General features: G+C 38.2%; 2 protein-coding genes across 5 annotated transcripts; one reads left to right on the forward strand and one right to left on the reverse strand.

Annotated features, from left to right (window-relative positions):
• Positions 1-118: 118 nt before the first annotated feature.
• On the forward strand, positions 119-4,299 carry apobec2b (apolipoprotein B mRNA editing enzyme, catalytic polypeptide-like 2b). Of its 2 annotated transcripts, none has more exons than XM_007568853.2 (4): positions 119-566; positions 1,044-1,224; positions 3,587-3,930; positions 4,027-4,299. In XM_007568853.2, the coding sequence occupies exons 1-3, from the start codon at positions 289-291 to the stop codon at positions 3,926-3,928; spliced, it is 801 nt and encodes a 266-aa protein (XP_007568915.1). In that variant the 5' UTR covers positions 119-288; the 3' UTR covers positions 3,929-3,930; positions 4,027-4,299. The 2 variants fall into 2 exon arrangements, with proteins under 2 accessions (XP_007568915.1, XP_016535597.1); XM_016680111.1 differs by having other exon boundaries at positions 120-566; positions 3,587-3,934.
• Positions 4,204-16,593, reverse strand: LOC103149612 (basement membrane-specific heparan sulfate proteoglycan core protein). Of its 3 annotated transcripts, XM_016680108.1 has the most exons (20): positions 16,411-16,593; positions 16,276-16,311; positions 15,544-15,591; positions 14,917-15,201; positions 13,938-14,204; positions 13,583-13,846; positions 11,907-11,909; positions 10,061-10,324; positions 9,599-9,865; positions 9,063-9,326; positions 8,073-8,360; positions 7,413-7,676; positions 6,365-6,634; positions 6,172-6,286; positions 5,920-6,077; positions 5,721-5,822; positions 5,274-5,342; positions 5,010-5,069; positions 4,789-4,857; positions 4,204-4,703 (listed from the first exon to the last, which is right to left on the reverse strand). In XM_016680108.1, the coding sequence occupies exons 1-20, from the start codon at positions 16,487-16,489 to the stop codon at positions 4,639-4,641; spliced, it is 3,237 nt and encodes a 1,078-aa protein (XP_016535594.1). In that variant the 5' UTR covers positions 16,490-16,593; the 3' UTR covers positions 4,204-4,638. The 3 variants fall into 3 exon arrangements, with proteins under 3 accessions (XP_016535594.1, XP_007568911.1, XP_016535595.1); XM_007568849.2 differs by lacking the exon at positions 11,907-11,909; XM_016680109.1 differs by lacking the exons at positions 7,413-7,676; positions 8,073-8,360.
• Between the last annotated feature and the right edge of the window lie 284 nt (positions 16,594-16,877).

Genomic DNA, 16,877 nt, shown 5'->3' on the forward strand with positions numbered 1-16,877 from the left:
ATAAAAAAATCTTCTCCCTACCATACACATTTACTCTGTCGTGATCCACCCTTTGGCCTTTTCTTAGCCCGGCCATGGGAAAGGGGGTGGAGAGGGCTCAGCTAACTGAGCTGCCTGCCCCAGCACCAGACCAGACATGCACATGCCTGACTCCTAACTCAGCACACAATGGGGTCTATTTCTGTAACTGCTCTAGGGTTATCACCCCACTTGCACTGACTCTCTCCCTCTATCTATTTCTGTCGCATCGTCTCTTTTCCCAACACTCCAACCTACTTCCACACCATCATGGCCGACAGAACCAGCCGGTTAGGCGTTCGTAGGAAGGAGAAAGCGCCAGAAACCAAAGCAAATGAGAAGGAGGACAAGGAAAAGGCCAAAGAGAAGGCTGTAAAAACAACAGACAAGCTCAGCAAAAAGCAAGAGAACGCCCCGGAGCCGCAGAGGACCGACGAGAACAAGACAAACGGTGAAAGCGAAGGGGCAACAGGGGCAGCAGCAAATAACAGTGAGGATAATGGAGAGTTTCAGCCCATAGAGCTGCCTCCTTTTGAAATTGTCACTGGGTGAGTGAGATTTCTGGCTGTATTCTGATTAGTAGTTTGGAAACACAGTTTTTTTTTGTGGTTTTTTTAGTGAGGCGGGATACGAGTCATTTGCACCTGCTGTCTCTTAACTTCCTAACAGTAAAAATAGAGATGAGTCATGCAAACACCAAGTTTGGCCATATCATTATACCCAGCATCTGCTCCCCAATCTCTGTTGTTTGAGACATTTTATTATCAAAGTAGTAGATCTTTACGTGAGACCATCTGGCTGTTTGTATGCATCATGACAGATTAATGGCGCAAAGCAAAGAGAGAATGTGACACATATCAGATTAGTATATTGATGGAGACTTTATGTGACAATATAACAGAGTGATGTATCTCTAACAGTCAGAAGGAACCGGTATTATTGTGAACCGGTAGTTTGCGAATTCCTTGATGAGCAAACACACTCTGCGTCCGATGTGGTGATAACTCTTACTGTCTGTCTATCAGGGAGAGGATGAGCCCGTTCTACTTCAAGTTTCAGTTCAGGAACGTGGAGTATTCATCGGGCAGGAACAAAACGCTCCTGTGTTTCAGAGTGGACACAGCGGGTGGCAACGCAGAGCCTCTGAAGGGCTACATGGAGGACGAACATGCCACAGCCCACGCTGAGGAGGCCTTCTTCCAGCAGGTGATAAAAAAGCTCAAGTGCAGGCCTTTAGCGCTGCAGTGGCATGCAAAATCAAAATGTGACAAGATGCCCTCATCGCCAGAAAAAAAAAACAGATTAATGTTTTTGGTATAAGTAAAAAAATAAAATAAAATTGTCCTATTTTTGTTTCAATTTTTTTTTTTATTCAAGTAGGGTGTTTAATGACAATAAACCCAAAAGCAAACTGTGCTTTTCCTGCTTAAGAACCTTATGGACAAATTTCAGTATGAAAATGTTCTACTTTCCTAACATATTTTGCAAATTGTCCTCAAAAATGGTTTTACATCTGTAACATTCTGTCTTTTATTTGTTGTTCATCCAAAGATGCTTGGTCATAACCTTCACTTAGTTTCCATTAGGATAACCCATGTGGCTGACATTTGCTTACAATAAATATGTACTTGTAGAAGTAATCTTCTCATATTATGTTTCTTTTCTCTTTTGATAATTCTTCAATCTTTATTCATATTTTAATTTTCATCCATTCATCCTTCTGACATCACAATGTTCCTGTGTGGAAAAACCTAAAAGTAATTCAACTCAAGTTTTGTTTGTAAAGCATCATCTGACAGGAAAAGTCACCTCAGGGCTCCTTAAAAAAAAAAGAAAGTAAATATGAATACATATTACAAATAATCCAATTTCATTTAATGCGATTCAGTCTAATTTAATCTCCTCCCCTTGATCAAATCCAATGTAGTTTAGTTCAATTCAGTTCAGCATAATCTGATCTTGCATACTTCTGTAAAGTTGAGAAAATAAACACACTAAAAGCAATTTAAATCCAATCAAGGGGGAGAGTTATCTCGTTTTAGTCAGTGAACAAAAACAGACTCAAGCCGTTTGGTCATGCAGTGAGATCATTTGAGGGGATACAGCACAAACACGAAGCAATAGTGCAGGAAAGACACACAACTTGGTTCATTTTCTACTATAATGTCAAATTTATGAATTTAGTCAAGTGAGTTTGGACCTAAATTACGAAAGCAGAACTCAAATACATCAGCACCAGGTCAAATGTCACATGTTCAACTAGGATAACTGAGAGACTGTCCCAAAGTAAATACGTGATTTCTTGTCAGAAAAAGGGAAATCTGATAGCTGAATGGTCTGCCTGCCATTCTAATTTAAGAAACTCTGTAATGCGAGACCACAAAATGACCCACCCACACCTGTGCAGTGCACTTACAGCAGATCTCTTTTTGTGACATTCAGCATCATTTTTCTCTCTAAACATCTCATATGGACACATATATACAATCTAAACATCTACGCTGTTGCTCATTTGGAAATCAAACTCCCCAGAATCTGAGAGAAGTTGCACAAGGTCCAGCATGAACTTTCCACAATCGGTGATCATTTGAAAGCCGAGCCATCTGCCAATGTCGGTCCAAAGTCAGCACAGAGGTCAACTAATAAACTGCAGGGCAGCTTTTCTGGAGAAACCCAGGAATTTAAGGAGCATTGTGAAAGGGAACACGTGAGACACTAAAGCCAACAGTGTAGGTGAGCTGAAGGGATATTTTACTTCCTAAACATCTCAACAGTTCGACTCGTTGATCCCTACCATGCCAGATCACACTGAGGCATGCAGAAAGATCCCAAACCAAATATAAGTGCTTATAATGCTAATGCATGAACTAGAATTTCTTCTAGAACCACCAGCTGAGTCTAATATTGTTTATTTGGACTCACCCAGCCCTGGTCTTGACTTGACTCTGATTGAGAAGCTATGAAGGGAGCACATTTGTTACAGTAAGGCAATTATAAGAAAGATTAGATTTTTCTAATACCCATAAAGATTTTTTATTGAGAAAGGTTTAAATAGTTTTTATCTAGATGTTCTAGTTCAAATAACAAGAGATAAATGATCTTTTTCCATTATCTTGTTGACAAAATTCTTGGTTGAATGCAAAAAAAAAAAAAAAAAATCTAAATCTACCAAAGGTATGGATAATTGTTGGTATAACCATACCACTCTCTGCATAATGAATCTGTATAAAATATAAATTTAATTTTTAGACTGAAAGTGTTGAATTAAATGTTTTGATTGTATTCTGGTTTATTGAGATGCACCTGTGGACTGGAAAACCTGAGTCCAGGTGTTTCCCAGTGGGCACCTGATGTTTTAATTAGGGAGCTAGCCTTTACTAGTCAAGACTTGCCCTTGCTGGAACTTTAATCATCCAAATTATTTAAAAACTCCAAAGTGTTCTTTTTATTTTTTCACCCCCTTGGAGTCAAAGCAAAAACATTACCCTCATATCAAATCATATTTTTTATTTTTTTTATTTTCTATTTTCATGCCATCACACACCCAACCTGCATTATTTTTTTCCAGGTTCTCCCAAACTCCTCTACGGAATATGACGTGACATGGTACGTTTCATCCAGCCCCTGCGTCGCTTGTGCCGCCAAGTTGGCCAACATCCTCCAGCAGCGCAAGAAGCTGCGCCTCTCCATATTCTGCTCCCGTCTCTTCGAATGGGAGGAGCCGGAGATAGTGGAAGGCCTGAAGGCCCTGGCGAGAGCCGGCTGCAAGCTGCGGATGATGAAGCCCATTGACTTCCAGCATGTTTGGGAAATGTATGTGGAACAGGAGGGCGAGAGCTTTACACCGTGGGAGGATTGCCAGGAGAACTATGAGTATTATGTGGAGAGACTGACCGATATCCTGAAGTAGATGTGAGTGAGTGATATCATGAAATTTGATTGTTTTTTTTTGATTGTCTATCTGGATAATAACTCCATGTGGATTTCCTGTCTCATTACTGTCTGCAGGTTCAACCTGACTGATGCAGCCTGCTTGTGAAATCATCACTTTGTTTTTTTGTTTTTTATTTCTTCTTTTTTTTTTGCTGTCACATTTGACGCTGCGGATACATTTTTAACAGAATAAGCACTTGTGGCAACATTTTCTACTTCTTATTTTTAAAAATGAATACATGAAGGTACACAATTTGTAGATAAATATATCAAACACGCTGCAAAGCAATGCGAAATACATTCAGTCATGAACCATTAAAAAAAATATTAAAAACAAAACTGGAAGAAGTTATACTGACATCTGGTGTCTTTTTGGAGAACTGAACCATGAACTGAAAGAAGCGAAGGTGCGCTAAAAAATATTCACAACTCTACATTTTTTTTACTAGGTTATTTAAGTAAAGTAATAATAAAAAAAGAAATCTACACAGTTTCATTTGCCAAATCTGAAAGTGCTGACCATTAAATAAATCCATTTGCCTGATCATGCTATTTACACCATTTCATGTCATAATGATAAATCGCTAGTTTGCTAACTCGAAAGCTGAGTTTGTTGTGCTGTAATAAGTTGTCTGACAAATATATGTAACCACCAGTGAATAACATTTTAGGGTCGTCTCTAGTAATTCACTGCAGGAAGGAAACCATCCCACCACCATTCTCTGTCGTCTCTTTCCCGTTGGTTGTCGCAGCTGAAAACAAAGGTGCAGAAAGACGTGTCAGAAATGTTTTGTGCTGTCTTACTAGAGAGTTGTTTTGTAGTTTACAAAGAAATACCTTGCTCATCTGGCGACGTTATCGGGAGAGGGGTTTCTTCACTGCAGCTTGTGCCGTTCTCCTCCCCTTCTTCACACCAGATAAAAGAAAATTATCATTAGCAATGAGGTGAGAAACTCGTTTTAGGAACCAAAAAAGAACTATTCTCTGTCCTCTGCTTGGTTTTTGCTTGTTTCCACAGTCTGGACTAATCTGCAAAACATCAGATCTTTATATATTACCTTTGGCAGGTGGATTGACATCCGCATCAGTGATGTACTCAACCAGAGGACAGGGTGCATCTGTAGCAGAAGATGGGAAGGAATTGAAACCTAAACGTTTAAAGACGCATTCCAGTATGACACAAACTTAAATGTGTGAGCTGATAAAAATCCCTTTTAAAAAGAAATCATCTTGAACTCAGTCATCTGCAGGGGCGTTATGTAGCACTTTCACACAAAAGGTTATCTACACCCACCAAACCACACAATCTGGGCTCTACCTACCATTTCGGTCCTTTAACTGAGCCATGGTGAGAAACAGATTGGTCTCCTCTTGCTTGTCATCTGCAGCAACTGTGTGACGATAACAAAAAGTTAAAAATAAAAAAATTAAAAAAAAAAGCCTAGTGGCTTTTGTGTGTCACATCTTACCAGAAATTGGCGTCACATAAATTTTAAATAACTATTGGCCTTCACCAGCAGCTACATTGGCTTTGTTTGTGGTGTTCAAGCTATGTTAACGCATAGCTTTAACAAAAGCTTTAAGATGCTTTAGTCGGAAGTGGTTTCTGTTTGACCAGTCGGCTGCACTGGCCTGACTGATCAGGTACATTAGCTGTGACTGGCCTTGTGTTCAATTCAGCTAGAAAAGCTAAAGGGAATCAGTGATGACTAACACTTCTAAGTCAATATATGGGACATTAACAAATTGCAAATGTAAAAATCCCAAACCTGGTTTACGACAGATTCTTAGGGTAACGCATCCAATGAAAACAGCTATGATGCCAAAGAAAAGGCAACCGGAGATGGAAAGAAGGATCCTCCTCTTTAAAACTACAAATTGCATAAAACACAAACAAACAATGAATAAAAAAAAAAAACAAGGGATCAAATATTTCAAGGTGAAAATCAATGAGTGAGTTATGCTCACGTAGGTTCTTGGTTCTGTAGGAGTCGCTGCGTACTGAAAACAGTGGTCTCTCGTTGCGAATGCCCTCACAAGTGTATGAGCTCTGCTCTGGGTCATTATTTGGCGTGACCTTATATTTCGATGAGGGCGACTGACTGACATTAATGCCCTCTTTGTACCTGTTGGAGTCATTTTAGAGAATTTGTTACAATGGAAATGCATTTTAAACTATGCAAATAAAAAAAAAGACCATTTATTCATTTGTGTCATTACCATGTATAGTTCCATGAGTCTGAACTGCCCATCACGTCACATTGTAGCTTTAAGCTGTCAGTGGAAAATACCTCAGACCAAGAAGTTAAGAGGACTATATTGGCCTTTGGGCGCTCTGCAACAAACACAGTCATAGATGTGATATAGCATGTTTAACAATACACGAAGCTAAAGAATCAAGATTAAAACACACCGTCAATTTTAAGTTCTACATCCCCACTCTCTGAGGAAAATGTTGTTGGTGTTTGCCTTTCAACTCGGCATTTATATGATCCACTGTCTGACGTCTTAGCAGAAGCAATTTGGTGAAAGTTTTCAGATGACTTCAATGGATTGCTGTCTTTGTACCATACGTATTTCCATCCGGAGGAGACATTGACATGACAGGTGAAGGAAATCCGATCACCCGTGTGCATCAACTTATCCGAGGGATTCTGCAGCAGTGTGACGTTTGGTTTTCCATCTGAAATTTCACAATAATATCAGAGAAGATGTAAAATAGCAGGAAGAATAACTTATATAGGAGTGTGGGTACCTTACTGCTAAGTTTACATTAGGTGGGGAAACAACGAAGGATCTAATTTAAGGGAAAATAAAAGCCTGACGAAAATCTGAAAAATCTGTTTGACTCAGCAATCGTTGAGTCTCCTTTCAGTCTAATACAGTCACACATGTTTTCAGAGATTCTCTTCTTCTTTGCATAGTAGTTCAAGCTCAGTCAAGAGGGGGGAAGCATCTATGAACATCAGTCACCACAGATTCTCAATTGATCTTTGGTTTAGACTTTGACTGAGTTTTAGTAACTTGATATAAATCATTTGCTATCATTTTGGTTCGTGGGACGTATGTGAAGCTAGGAATTAAATCTGTGCAGCCTCCTACAAATTTTCTTCCATAATTCCCATGCGTGTAGCTTCATCTATTTTCATCATTCACTCTAACCAAATGTATTTCTATGATTTAAATCCTATGACTTCAAACCTTGAAGACACATCACCTAATATTTCCTAAAAACTGCACCAACATACCCGCACCGCCCACACTGAGGCGTTCTTTGGAGAATTATGCTCACGCCACAACATCGTGGATCGACATACCAAGAACGCATGAAAAGCAGAAACTCTCTGGTTTTCTAAAGGTAAACCAGCCATTTGGGATCTTAATAATAATAACACAAAATTCAAAATGGCAACTTTAAAACTTTAAAAGAAACAATGGGCTTTTCACCTCCAATGACCTACCTCGAACATCCAGTTGTGTTTCTTTACTACGTCCTGTTGATGTTTTTTCACCTCTTCTGGCTTCGCAAGAATATCCTCCATTATCAGAAAGAGTCAGGCTTATGTCTAACTCTTCGCCAAAACTGCTCAGATTGTTTCCATCTTTGTACCAGTGATAACTCCAGCCAGAAGAAACATTTACTGTGCATTTTAATTTCACAGTTTCTCCAGTAAACATTGGGGTAAAAATCGGATCTCTGCTTAATGCGGGTGTCGGTAACTTGTCTATAGAAAGAATGACAATTCAGAATATGTTACTGCTGTGCGCAAAAAAGGTGATGCAGCAGAATCAGTGACTTTTTATTTGATGTAGCAATTTTATGCAATTAGGGTTAGGGCTAGGGTAAGGACAGTAAAACAACATTCAAAATGACAAAATGTGGATAAGATCACAGGGTATGAATACTTTTGCAAAGCACCATCTTTCATTCGTGTAAAACATTCACTTCACAGTCTTTTATGAGGTTAGATGCAGATTGGTTCAAGACAAAAATAGAGATATTTTAAAAACTGTTATCTATTTCCTTGAAATTACTGTCCTTAACCTGCCAAAGTCACTTTTATATTTCTCATACAATGACATCACAAGTGGCTTCAAGAGCAGACATGACGACATCTCACCATAGACTGTAAGCTCGACTGGAGAGCTACGGGCGCTGCTGACAGTCCTGCCTGTCAGTTTTCCTGAGCAGCGGTATTTTCCACGGTGTGAGGATGAAGCTTGACTGATGGAAAGAATGCCTTCCGCTTCACTATTAGTGACAGAGCCTTCATGATACTCCTTTGAATCTTTGTACCATATGAATGTCCAGCCAGAACTTCCCTCCATCCTGCAGCTCAGCTGCACGCTCTCGGAGGGGAACACATCCAGCCACTGTGTTTTTGGACTCAGTAATGGAACAGGAATTTCTAATGACAAAGAGATACATTAACCATTATTGACATCCTGTTTGTGGTGATTGAAAGAAAAAAACATTTAACCTAATTTGGTTTATGCAATTAGGCCAGACCTGTTGTTCTGTGAACTTTTCCGTTACACTCATGAAATCACAGTACAGCTAGTAATGAAAACAGCAGTGATAAAAGTGCATCTATTCAGAGCTATCAATTCTTGTTTCTTCAGTCATAGAAAGGAAATAATGTAGAACGAGGAAGGAGGGGAAACAACTTTTATATAATTGCATCATTATATGGTTTATCACTTTTTCTAAACATTTTCACCCCTTTACTATCTCGGTTATCTCACAATTTCCGTTTCTATAATTTAACTCCTGTGACTTCAAGCCTGAAGATACATCACCTAATCTTTCCTAAAGAACTCCACCTACACACACACACACACACACACACACACACACACACACACACACACACACACGCGCGCACGCGCACACACCCACACACGCATACACACACGCATTGCCCACATTGAGGCGTTCCTCTGAGAATTAAGCTCACACCACAACATCCTGTTTCAACATATTAAAAAGGCATGAAAAGCGGAAACTCCATGGTTTACTAAAACTAAAGCCCAGGGGGCTTGACAAAATCCAAAATGGCAACTTTAAAACTTTAAAAGAAACAATGGGCTTTTCACCTCCAATTACTTACCTCGAACATCCAGTTGTAATTCATTACTAGGTCCTGTTGATGTTTTTTCTCCTCTTTTGGCTTTGCAAGAATATTTTCCACGATCAGAAAGAGTCAGGTTTATGCTTAGCTCTTTGCCAGATTTGTTCAGATTGTTTCCATCTTTGTACCAGTGATAACTCCAGCCAGAGGAAACACTTACTGTGCATTTTAATTTCACAGTTTCTCCAATATACATTGGGCTAAAACTCAGATCTCTGCTTAATGTGGGTGTTGGTAACTTGTCTGTAGAAAGAAAGACAATACAGAATATGTTATTGCTACTGTGCACAAAAAGGGTGATGATGCAGCAATTTGATGCAATTTAGTGCATTTCTTTGTTTTTCCTTTAGTTTGACTTTATGAAAAATTACATAAGAAGTTCCAAGAGATCAATTTTTATGCAAATACTATTTTTAATGTAAAGGAATCAGATCTAACATTGTAAAAATACTAAAAATGTGTATTTTTAATGTAAAGTTAGATCTGCGTAATATTATAGATGCTTTAAAGCTTACCATAAACGGACACAGTAGATGTGTTGCTGGATGCAGAGCTCACTCCCCTGTGCTTTTGGTGAGCTTTGCAGGAGTACTCCCCTCGATCGCTCACTTTGGCAGCTGCGATGTTGAGCTCTAACCCGTTTTCATTTGCAATTAGATTTTGATCTCTGTGCCATGTGACGGTCCACTCAGAACTGCTCACTTCACAGCTAAACTTCAAGACCTCGTTTTCATAAACATCTGACCAGGGGCTCAGCAGCTTCAGGATTGGCTTTGGTGGGTCTGCAAGAATGTGTCACAAAAACATCTTCAAATGAAGATTTATTTTGAAGTTATAAAATGTTTATCTACGCATCAAATATTTATGGGAAGGCGCAGTTGTACCACTACGACTGAAACCATATCGATGTTGTATTGGTACAGTTGCATGCATTAAATGTGTCTGGTGACAGAGGACATGTATAATTATGTGCTTACCAGAGACGTCCAGGGAAACAGGGTCACTGTAATCTGTTCTCAGCTGGCCTCTCTTAGCAAGGCATTGGTACCTTCCACTGCCATCAAGGGTCACAGGACCTACTGCAATTGTTTTACTGCTGGATGATTGCTGTTCAACCCCATTATGATACCACTCATATTCCCATCCAGAGTACATATCAACAGTACATGTGAAGGTGATCGATTCTCCAGGGTACATTGGAGAGAAGGCTGGGCTTCTGGTAAGAACAGGTTTGGGCTTGTCTGTTGAGAAGGAAGAAAGAATAAGGAAAATGTCATCAACATAACAACTACATACTGAACAAAGAGCGAACTAAGTTGTACTATATAGGTGGACCTAAATAAATGAAACAGCTGACACACTGAGTTCCTTTAAAACAAGTCTCAAAACCTTTGACCCTGGACTTCATCTTTGATTCGAACAAAATGCCAATTCCAATATGCTTCTGATGTTCTGATGGCACAGGACAAGGGATATCTCTCCTATCCTGGATATGCCCTTAATTCGCTGACTCTTACTGTGTATAAACATATTGTAAATATCCTGGAAATATTTGAATTGGCTTTGCTGCTTGATCCTGCTGTTACTGCTGCTGCTTATCCTCATTAGACGCAGCTGTCCAATACTATGCTTGAATACAAAACTCTGCCAACAGTCATCTTTTTTACCATTGACCTTTTGTGGCTCATCCTCCCAGTGGAGAGAGCCTATGCACTGTCTGCTGCAGAACCGTTGAGTCAGCCGTTTCCCCCATGACTGTGTAGGCCAGCACTGCACAAAGTGCGGCCCGAAGGCTAAAAGTACCCTTTTGGGGTACTTTTGAAGTACCCCAAAAGGAGGTACTTCAAATTCAAACTCATGTGTTGTATGACCAAATTCAAGAAACATACAGATTTGACCCACCAGAAGAGTTGATACAGATGTACTCTTAAAACGATTTAGGTTTTTGTTAAAACTGAAAATGGGGTCTACCTTTGAACTCAGAAAGTTTGAGCTGCATGGTTAACAGTTTGGTCGGGTGTGACTTGGTGCTCATCTCCAGTGGTTATTGTGTGAGAGGCAGAGTACACTTACACAGTACTGCCGGTCCGTTGCAGGGCAACACTGCTTTTTTTTTTTTTGTATCATTCTAATTCTCAGAGAAACTGAGCTTTCAACAGCCGTAAGTCATAGTTGTTAACATTTGTCAAATTTGAATATCTGCTTATATTTGATCTATATTGCATACATTAGTTTAATTCTTGCAATTGAGAAACTACAATTAATCAGCTTTTCAAGAATATTTAAGTTTATTTAGTGTACCCAGAACTCTCAGTAATATTTATTTTAGAGTGGATATGGATATTCATCCAACAACCTTACTTTGGAAAAATAATGATCACATTTTTGTCATAGTCTTAAAAATACCATTGCAAATACATATCCAAATGTTACATTTTCTACCACGGTTTTAATGTTTGCTGTCTGTTTGCCCAGAGTATTCACCTCTTCATATCGTTGCCATTAGCACAGGTATGTTCTCTCCTATTTGTTTTGGATACAACCTCATACCATAGAGTGGTGTTGAATTGTAATGCTGATACACTCTCAGAATCTATTTCACACCTTTGAACAAGTAACTGTGTGGGTTAGAGCCGGGTGTGGGCTGCAGTGTTTCATCCCGTATGCTACGGTTGTCAAGAAACCAACACGTTCAGAAAGCTCTAGTTGTTTGGGTTATGTCATAGCAACAACGAACAGTAAGAGGTATTACCAGAAGTATTTTCAGAAACAATCATGTGAAAAGATTGCACGCAATGTAATGTGGCTGTAGCATGGTTTGACTGTCTGTTTCTTGAGACATACTGTGAATGATTTCAGTTTATGGGGGTACAATTTAACTCTTGAATTTTGTCTGTTTAGTACAAAAAAAAAAACAAAAAACAATTGAAACCACATATTTAAATATTGGTTTATTTTTTCACGATCTGTCTTTAAATCAATCTAAGCTCCTGTTTTAGAGCAGCTGGGACTGCCAAAATTATGTCTAAATGTCACAATAAGGAAAGAGGGATTTTTGTTTTATGAATTTTTATTTGTAGAAGTTTGCAAGCATTTTCTTTTTATTTGGTAGAATCGCCATTAAACTGTAAGAATAGGAGCAAACATTTTGGGTGGGCTTCTACAAGCTTCTCACAACAGTTTGCTGGAGATTTCCGTCCATTCCTCCTGACAGACCTGATGTTTTAAGTCAGAAATGCAGGTAGTGGAGGAATGGATATGAGTAATGAGATCCTGGGAGTTGAACAACGCACACTTACAGTTCAATAGACACATAATGAGAAAAACTAGTGCCATTCTTGCTGAGAGCGCTCGTCCTTTACACGCAAAGTTCCAGCTTAGACTTCACTGTATCAAAAGTAACAGGAACAAGCACTCCTCCATCCATTTGAATCTGATTGTTGGGGTTGATTCTCTAATATTTAGTTTTATTTATTCCACATATGTCACTGATGTTAGAAGTAATTGTTGGTTGACAATAAGAAACACTGCCGGTCCTCTCCCTACCTTGTATGAAATGATATTTGACTTTGTTTAGACACACTGTATTGTCCCTAACTTTTTTAAACTTTAATTATACGTCTCTTAGCTTTCATGTCCTTTTTTTTCTTTAATAATTGTTGTAGCATTAATTGCCTGGTTGTGTCTTTTTTAAATAAAATGTATAGATGTAAATATATGATTTTAAATGTATACCAAGCATGCAGCAAGGAATTTACACCACTGAGAAATATTACTAACAACAACTTGCCAACAACTGAATGGATAAGAAGTCTGACTTCTTCTCTGGTAAAATGACATGTTAGCTGGTAAAGCAATTCAAAACTTTGAATTTCACCTAACATTGATAGGGGACTTCAATCAATCAATCAATCAATCAATCAATCAATCAATCAATCAATCAATCAATCAATCAATCAATCAATCAATCAATCAATCAACTAAACTTATTTGTATAGCACAACAAAGCAGTTGAAAGTGCTACGCATCATAAAAACAAAAAAACAAAATCATAAAAGACACCACACAGACATGAGATGTTAAAGATAAAACACAGTGACAACATGATAAAAGGTAAACAGAGAGGACTGAGGTATACGTAATATGATGAACTAATGATATTATCTAAAATAGAAAAGCATATTGAAGTAAATAATGTTTTTCGAAGGACGTCATAGTAATCTAATAGTACATTTTAGATGACCAATATATTGTAATTATTCGCAAGAGTTTTTCCATCTCTTCTAGTTGTAAATATTTTCACAGCTATATTCTAGTTACTGTAAGACTCCAAAGACCTAATCAGCCATCTCTAAGATACTCTCTGTTGGTGAAATTCACATTGTTGTGACACTTAACTACGCTGCAGGTAAGCTCAGGATTATTTGACAAATTTCAAATTGCACTGTGTTCATGATTTTTGCAATATGTGAAAATTAAGGCTAGGCATAAAAACTTACCATGCACAGTGATAACTTTTGAGTTACTTGATCCAGATGTGACTCCTCTGGATTTCAGCCGGGCTTTGCAGGTGTATTCTCCTCCATTGTTTTGTTCGACAGAAGGGATCTCGAGAGATGGTCCTTCTTTACTCAGGTCTTTTTGATCTTTGTACCAAGCAAGTGTCCAATCGGCGCTAGGTACTCTACAATTAAATTTCAATACTTCAGTTAAAAACACATCTGACCAGGGGGTCTCCAGGCTTAAAGTAGGGACAGGTGGTTCTGAAAATGAAGAAAAATATTAGCAAAATTATCATATTGCTTGCGAAGGATTCCAATCCCACTACAAACTGAGCATACAATGAGAGCTTACCATCAACTTGTACTGATTTCTTGTCACTCTCGTAAAATGGGCCTTTGCCTCTCTGGACTTTGCAGTGGTACTGTCCCTTGTCGGAAGGCTTCAGAGAGTCTATTTTATAGGTGTTAACGTTGGCGTCTGTGATTTGTGCCCCATCCTTATACCACTGATATTCCCATGCAGAGGTGACATCGATGTTGCATGTGAAGCTGATTGATTCTCCAGGATAGAATCTGTCAAAGTTTGGACTTCTGCTTAGAGTGAGCTTTGGATTGTTGGCTATTTGAAAAGAAGAAAAAAAAAAGCAAGAGTTTTCAAGCAGGCTTTTGACGCAAGAGTACTCAAATGACACCAATAAAAATTCAGAATTTTGAATAGAGGGCGTCTAGACACAATTAATCTGTAAAGTAGTGCAGACCAACTTTAAAGTGGGTTGTTAACACATCAATCTTCAGAAAAGACTGAGTTGAAGAAAATGATCTGTCATCCATGAGTGGATATTATGAGTCAGTATTATGAGTTTTGAGAAACGGCAACACAGAGTGTGTCATCAATATTGCTATGAATATTGATGGTGTATCTCCTGATGAAACCGCATAATGGTAGGTGTGGAAAGTTTTAGTTTGAGACCAAAAACTGAGCCTCGGGGTACTCCATAAAAAACAGCTTTAAACAATACACCATGTCTGTTAAGTTTAGATGCAGAAAATGTTTTAGATATTGGACACAGTCTCTTTTTGCATTCATGCAAATATTACATAATAATAGACAGATGATGGAAACTCACAATAAACATTTAGATTTGTTGTGTTGCTGAATCCAGAGCTGAAAAGTTTGGATTTAAGCTTGGCTTGGCAAGCATATGCTCCTTTATCGTTTTCAGTAACTGATTCGATGTCCCTCTTTTTTCAGAGGTCGCTGGTCTTTGTACCAGATATTAAAAAAAACAATATCTTTAACACAAATAGTGGTAATAGACATAAAAACTTACCATTAACTCGCACCACAATCGGTTGACTATTTTTGCTACTGCGACCTTTTCCCTGCTCCTCTCCTCTGCAGGCATATTTTCCAGAAAGATCTATACTATTTGCAGTTATTGTAAGCTCTGAATCGTGAAAAGAAATATCTGTATTTTGAGACAGGCGTTTTCCGTCTTTCTCCCAGATGAAGGTCCAGCCAGAGCTGCTACTGATACTACATTTTAAGACCACTGTCTCAGATGTGAAAACTTCTGAGAAAGCTGAAGTCAGCTGCAGGGAAGGCTCAGGAGGATCTGAAAATAAATGAGACGTATTAAAAGAAAATTATATATTAAAAAAAAAAACCTTACACTTTGTTATTGATTCAAAATGCTAAAATTATTTTATGGAGATTTGAAAGCCAACATTTCTGGTATACAGCTTTGATGACCTATTCAGCGATATGTCATTTCCTGTGTGTCATTTCTAACTTCCCGTGTGTCGCTAAAACAGTTCAAAGTCAATTCGACACCATAACGGTACATTTTCAATGTTTTATTTCATATTATAAAGCATAACCATTTAAAACTTGAAAGATCACCACATCATTGATACAAAGTGCAAGATTGAAAAAAAAAAAAGTTTAAAAATCTCACTGTAGGTGGTTGCTGGCACAGGAGTGGTTTCATCCAGACTTGAGATTGCTAGTGGAAGGGAGAGGAGACGTCAAATTTCAGGATAAATCAGGATTCTGGTCTTATCTACATGAATGGTGGATTTAAAAAGCAAATCCTGTAAGTGGTGGAAAATTAAGACTGTAAAGGGCAACTAAGGTACTGAGAGTTAGTTGCAATTATCAAGTTTACTTGAATGTCATATAGTTTTTTCAAGCCATGCGAATGGAATGGAAATGGAAAGAAGATAAAATCTGATGTTGCAGATACAGGAAAATCTGAGTTAGGAACACAAGTAACTAGCTTCAGTCAAACCAGTTAAATATAAGCTCCAAAGTTAAATGTACAAAGTGGTTTAGAAATTAACTAAAAACGTTATAAATAATAACTATTAGGTTTTCATGAGGGAGCTCAGAGCGCACAAAGAGCAGCTGCTGTCTAAATGTTGTGACTGCCAAACCCATGACAATAAAGTACTTCATGTTCCTCTTGTTTAGTTCCTGAGTGTTACTTTAGTCAGTATCTAACCTAAAAATATCAAATGTACAATGCGCATTTTATAAAGTAGTTCACAACAGCGTAGCAAAATGCAAGAATATTCTGTGTGCATTTCAGTTTAAAACAGAAACCCAAAAGGAAATAGGAACACAATGCTAAACTGCCATCGAAATATCTGATCAACGCAGAACGGTTAGACAGATTGTTCATTCTTACTAGTTCCATCCTGAGCTGCACAGACAGAGGTCAGATCTGTTCGATCACATAAGAGAGAGATAAAAATATGCAGTTATAGTCTCTAACAATCTTTGCCAATATAAATGATTTGGTTTCAAATGTTGAGAAACTTACATATGAGTGTGAAGACTTGAAGAAGCAACATTTTCCATTGAGTCTCACATGTGGAGGTTGTCTTGCTGAGCTGAGTCATTTAACTGCCATGCACTGAAGTGAAGTAGAGGAAATAAGCTTGCAGCCCGAGAAGGGTGTGTGCAAAAAAAAAAAACTTCACTTCTGATCTCACCTCAGGAAAGCAGCTTTCCTGTCACTCTGACATCTGCTTTTCTTTTCTTTTCTTTTCTTTTTTTTTTTTTTTTTGGTTCATGTTGCTAAAGAAACAGGAAATGTGCTGGCGTACCGCATTCAGAATGCTCATGCTGATTTGTGATGAAAACCGACAGAGTTTGAGGAATTGAAAGAACTGATATTTTGATGATTCTGACGCTGAATTTACTGTCAGTATTGAAGAAGCTGATTGAGAGCAGGGAGAAGTTTATATATATATGTATATATATGTATATATATACATATATATACAT

The sequence above is a fragment of the Poecilia formosa genome, unplaced genomic scaffold (assembly GCF_000485575.1).
Source record: "Poecilia formosa unplaced genomic scaffold, Poecilia_formosa-5.1.2 Scaffold232, whole genome shotgun sequence".
Taxonomy (NCBI): domain Eukaryota; kingdom Metazoa; phylum Chordata; class Actinopteri; order Cyprinodontiformes; family Poeciliidae; genus Poecilia; species Poecilia formosa.

Bases quoted from the DNA above. Each gene is read 5' to 3' on its own strand.
- LOC103149612 (XM_016680108.1), bottom strand. From the start codon at position 16,489: ATGACTCAGCTCAGCAAGACAACCTCCACATGTGAGACTCAATGGAAA. The intron at 13,847-13,937 runs GTAAGCTCTCAT...CTTCATTTTCAG, and splicing joins GAAATCAGTACAAGTTGATG to AACCACCTGTCCCTACTTTA. The intron at 6,078-6,171 runs GTAATGACACAA...TGACTCCAACAG, and splicing joins GACTCATGGAACTATACATG to GTACAAAGAGGGCATTAATG.
- apobec2b (XM_007568853.2), top strand. From the start codon at position 289: ATGGCCGACAGAACCAGCCGGTTAGGCGTTCGTAGGAAGGAGAAAGCG. The intron at 567-1,043 runs GTGAGTGAGATT...TCTGTCTATCAG, and splicing joins CCTTTTGAAATTGTCACTGG to GGAGAGGATGAGCCCGTTCT. The intron at 1,225-3,586 runs GTGATAAAAAAG...ATTTTTTTCCAG, and splicing joins AGGAGGCCTTCTTCCAGCAG to GTTCTCCCAAACTCCTCTAC.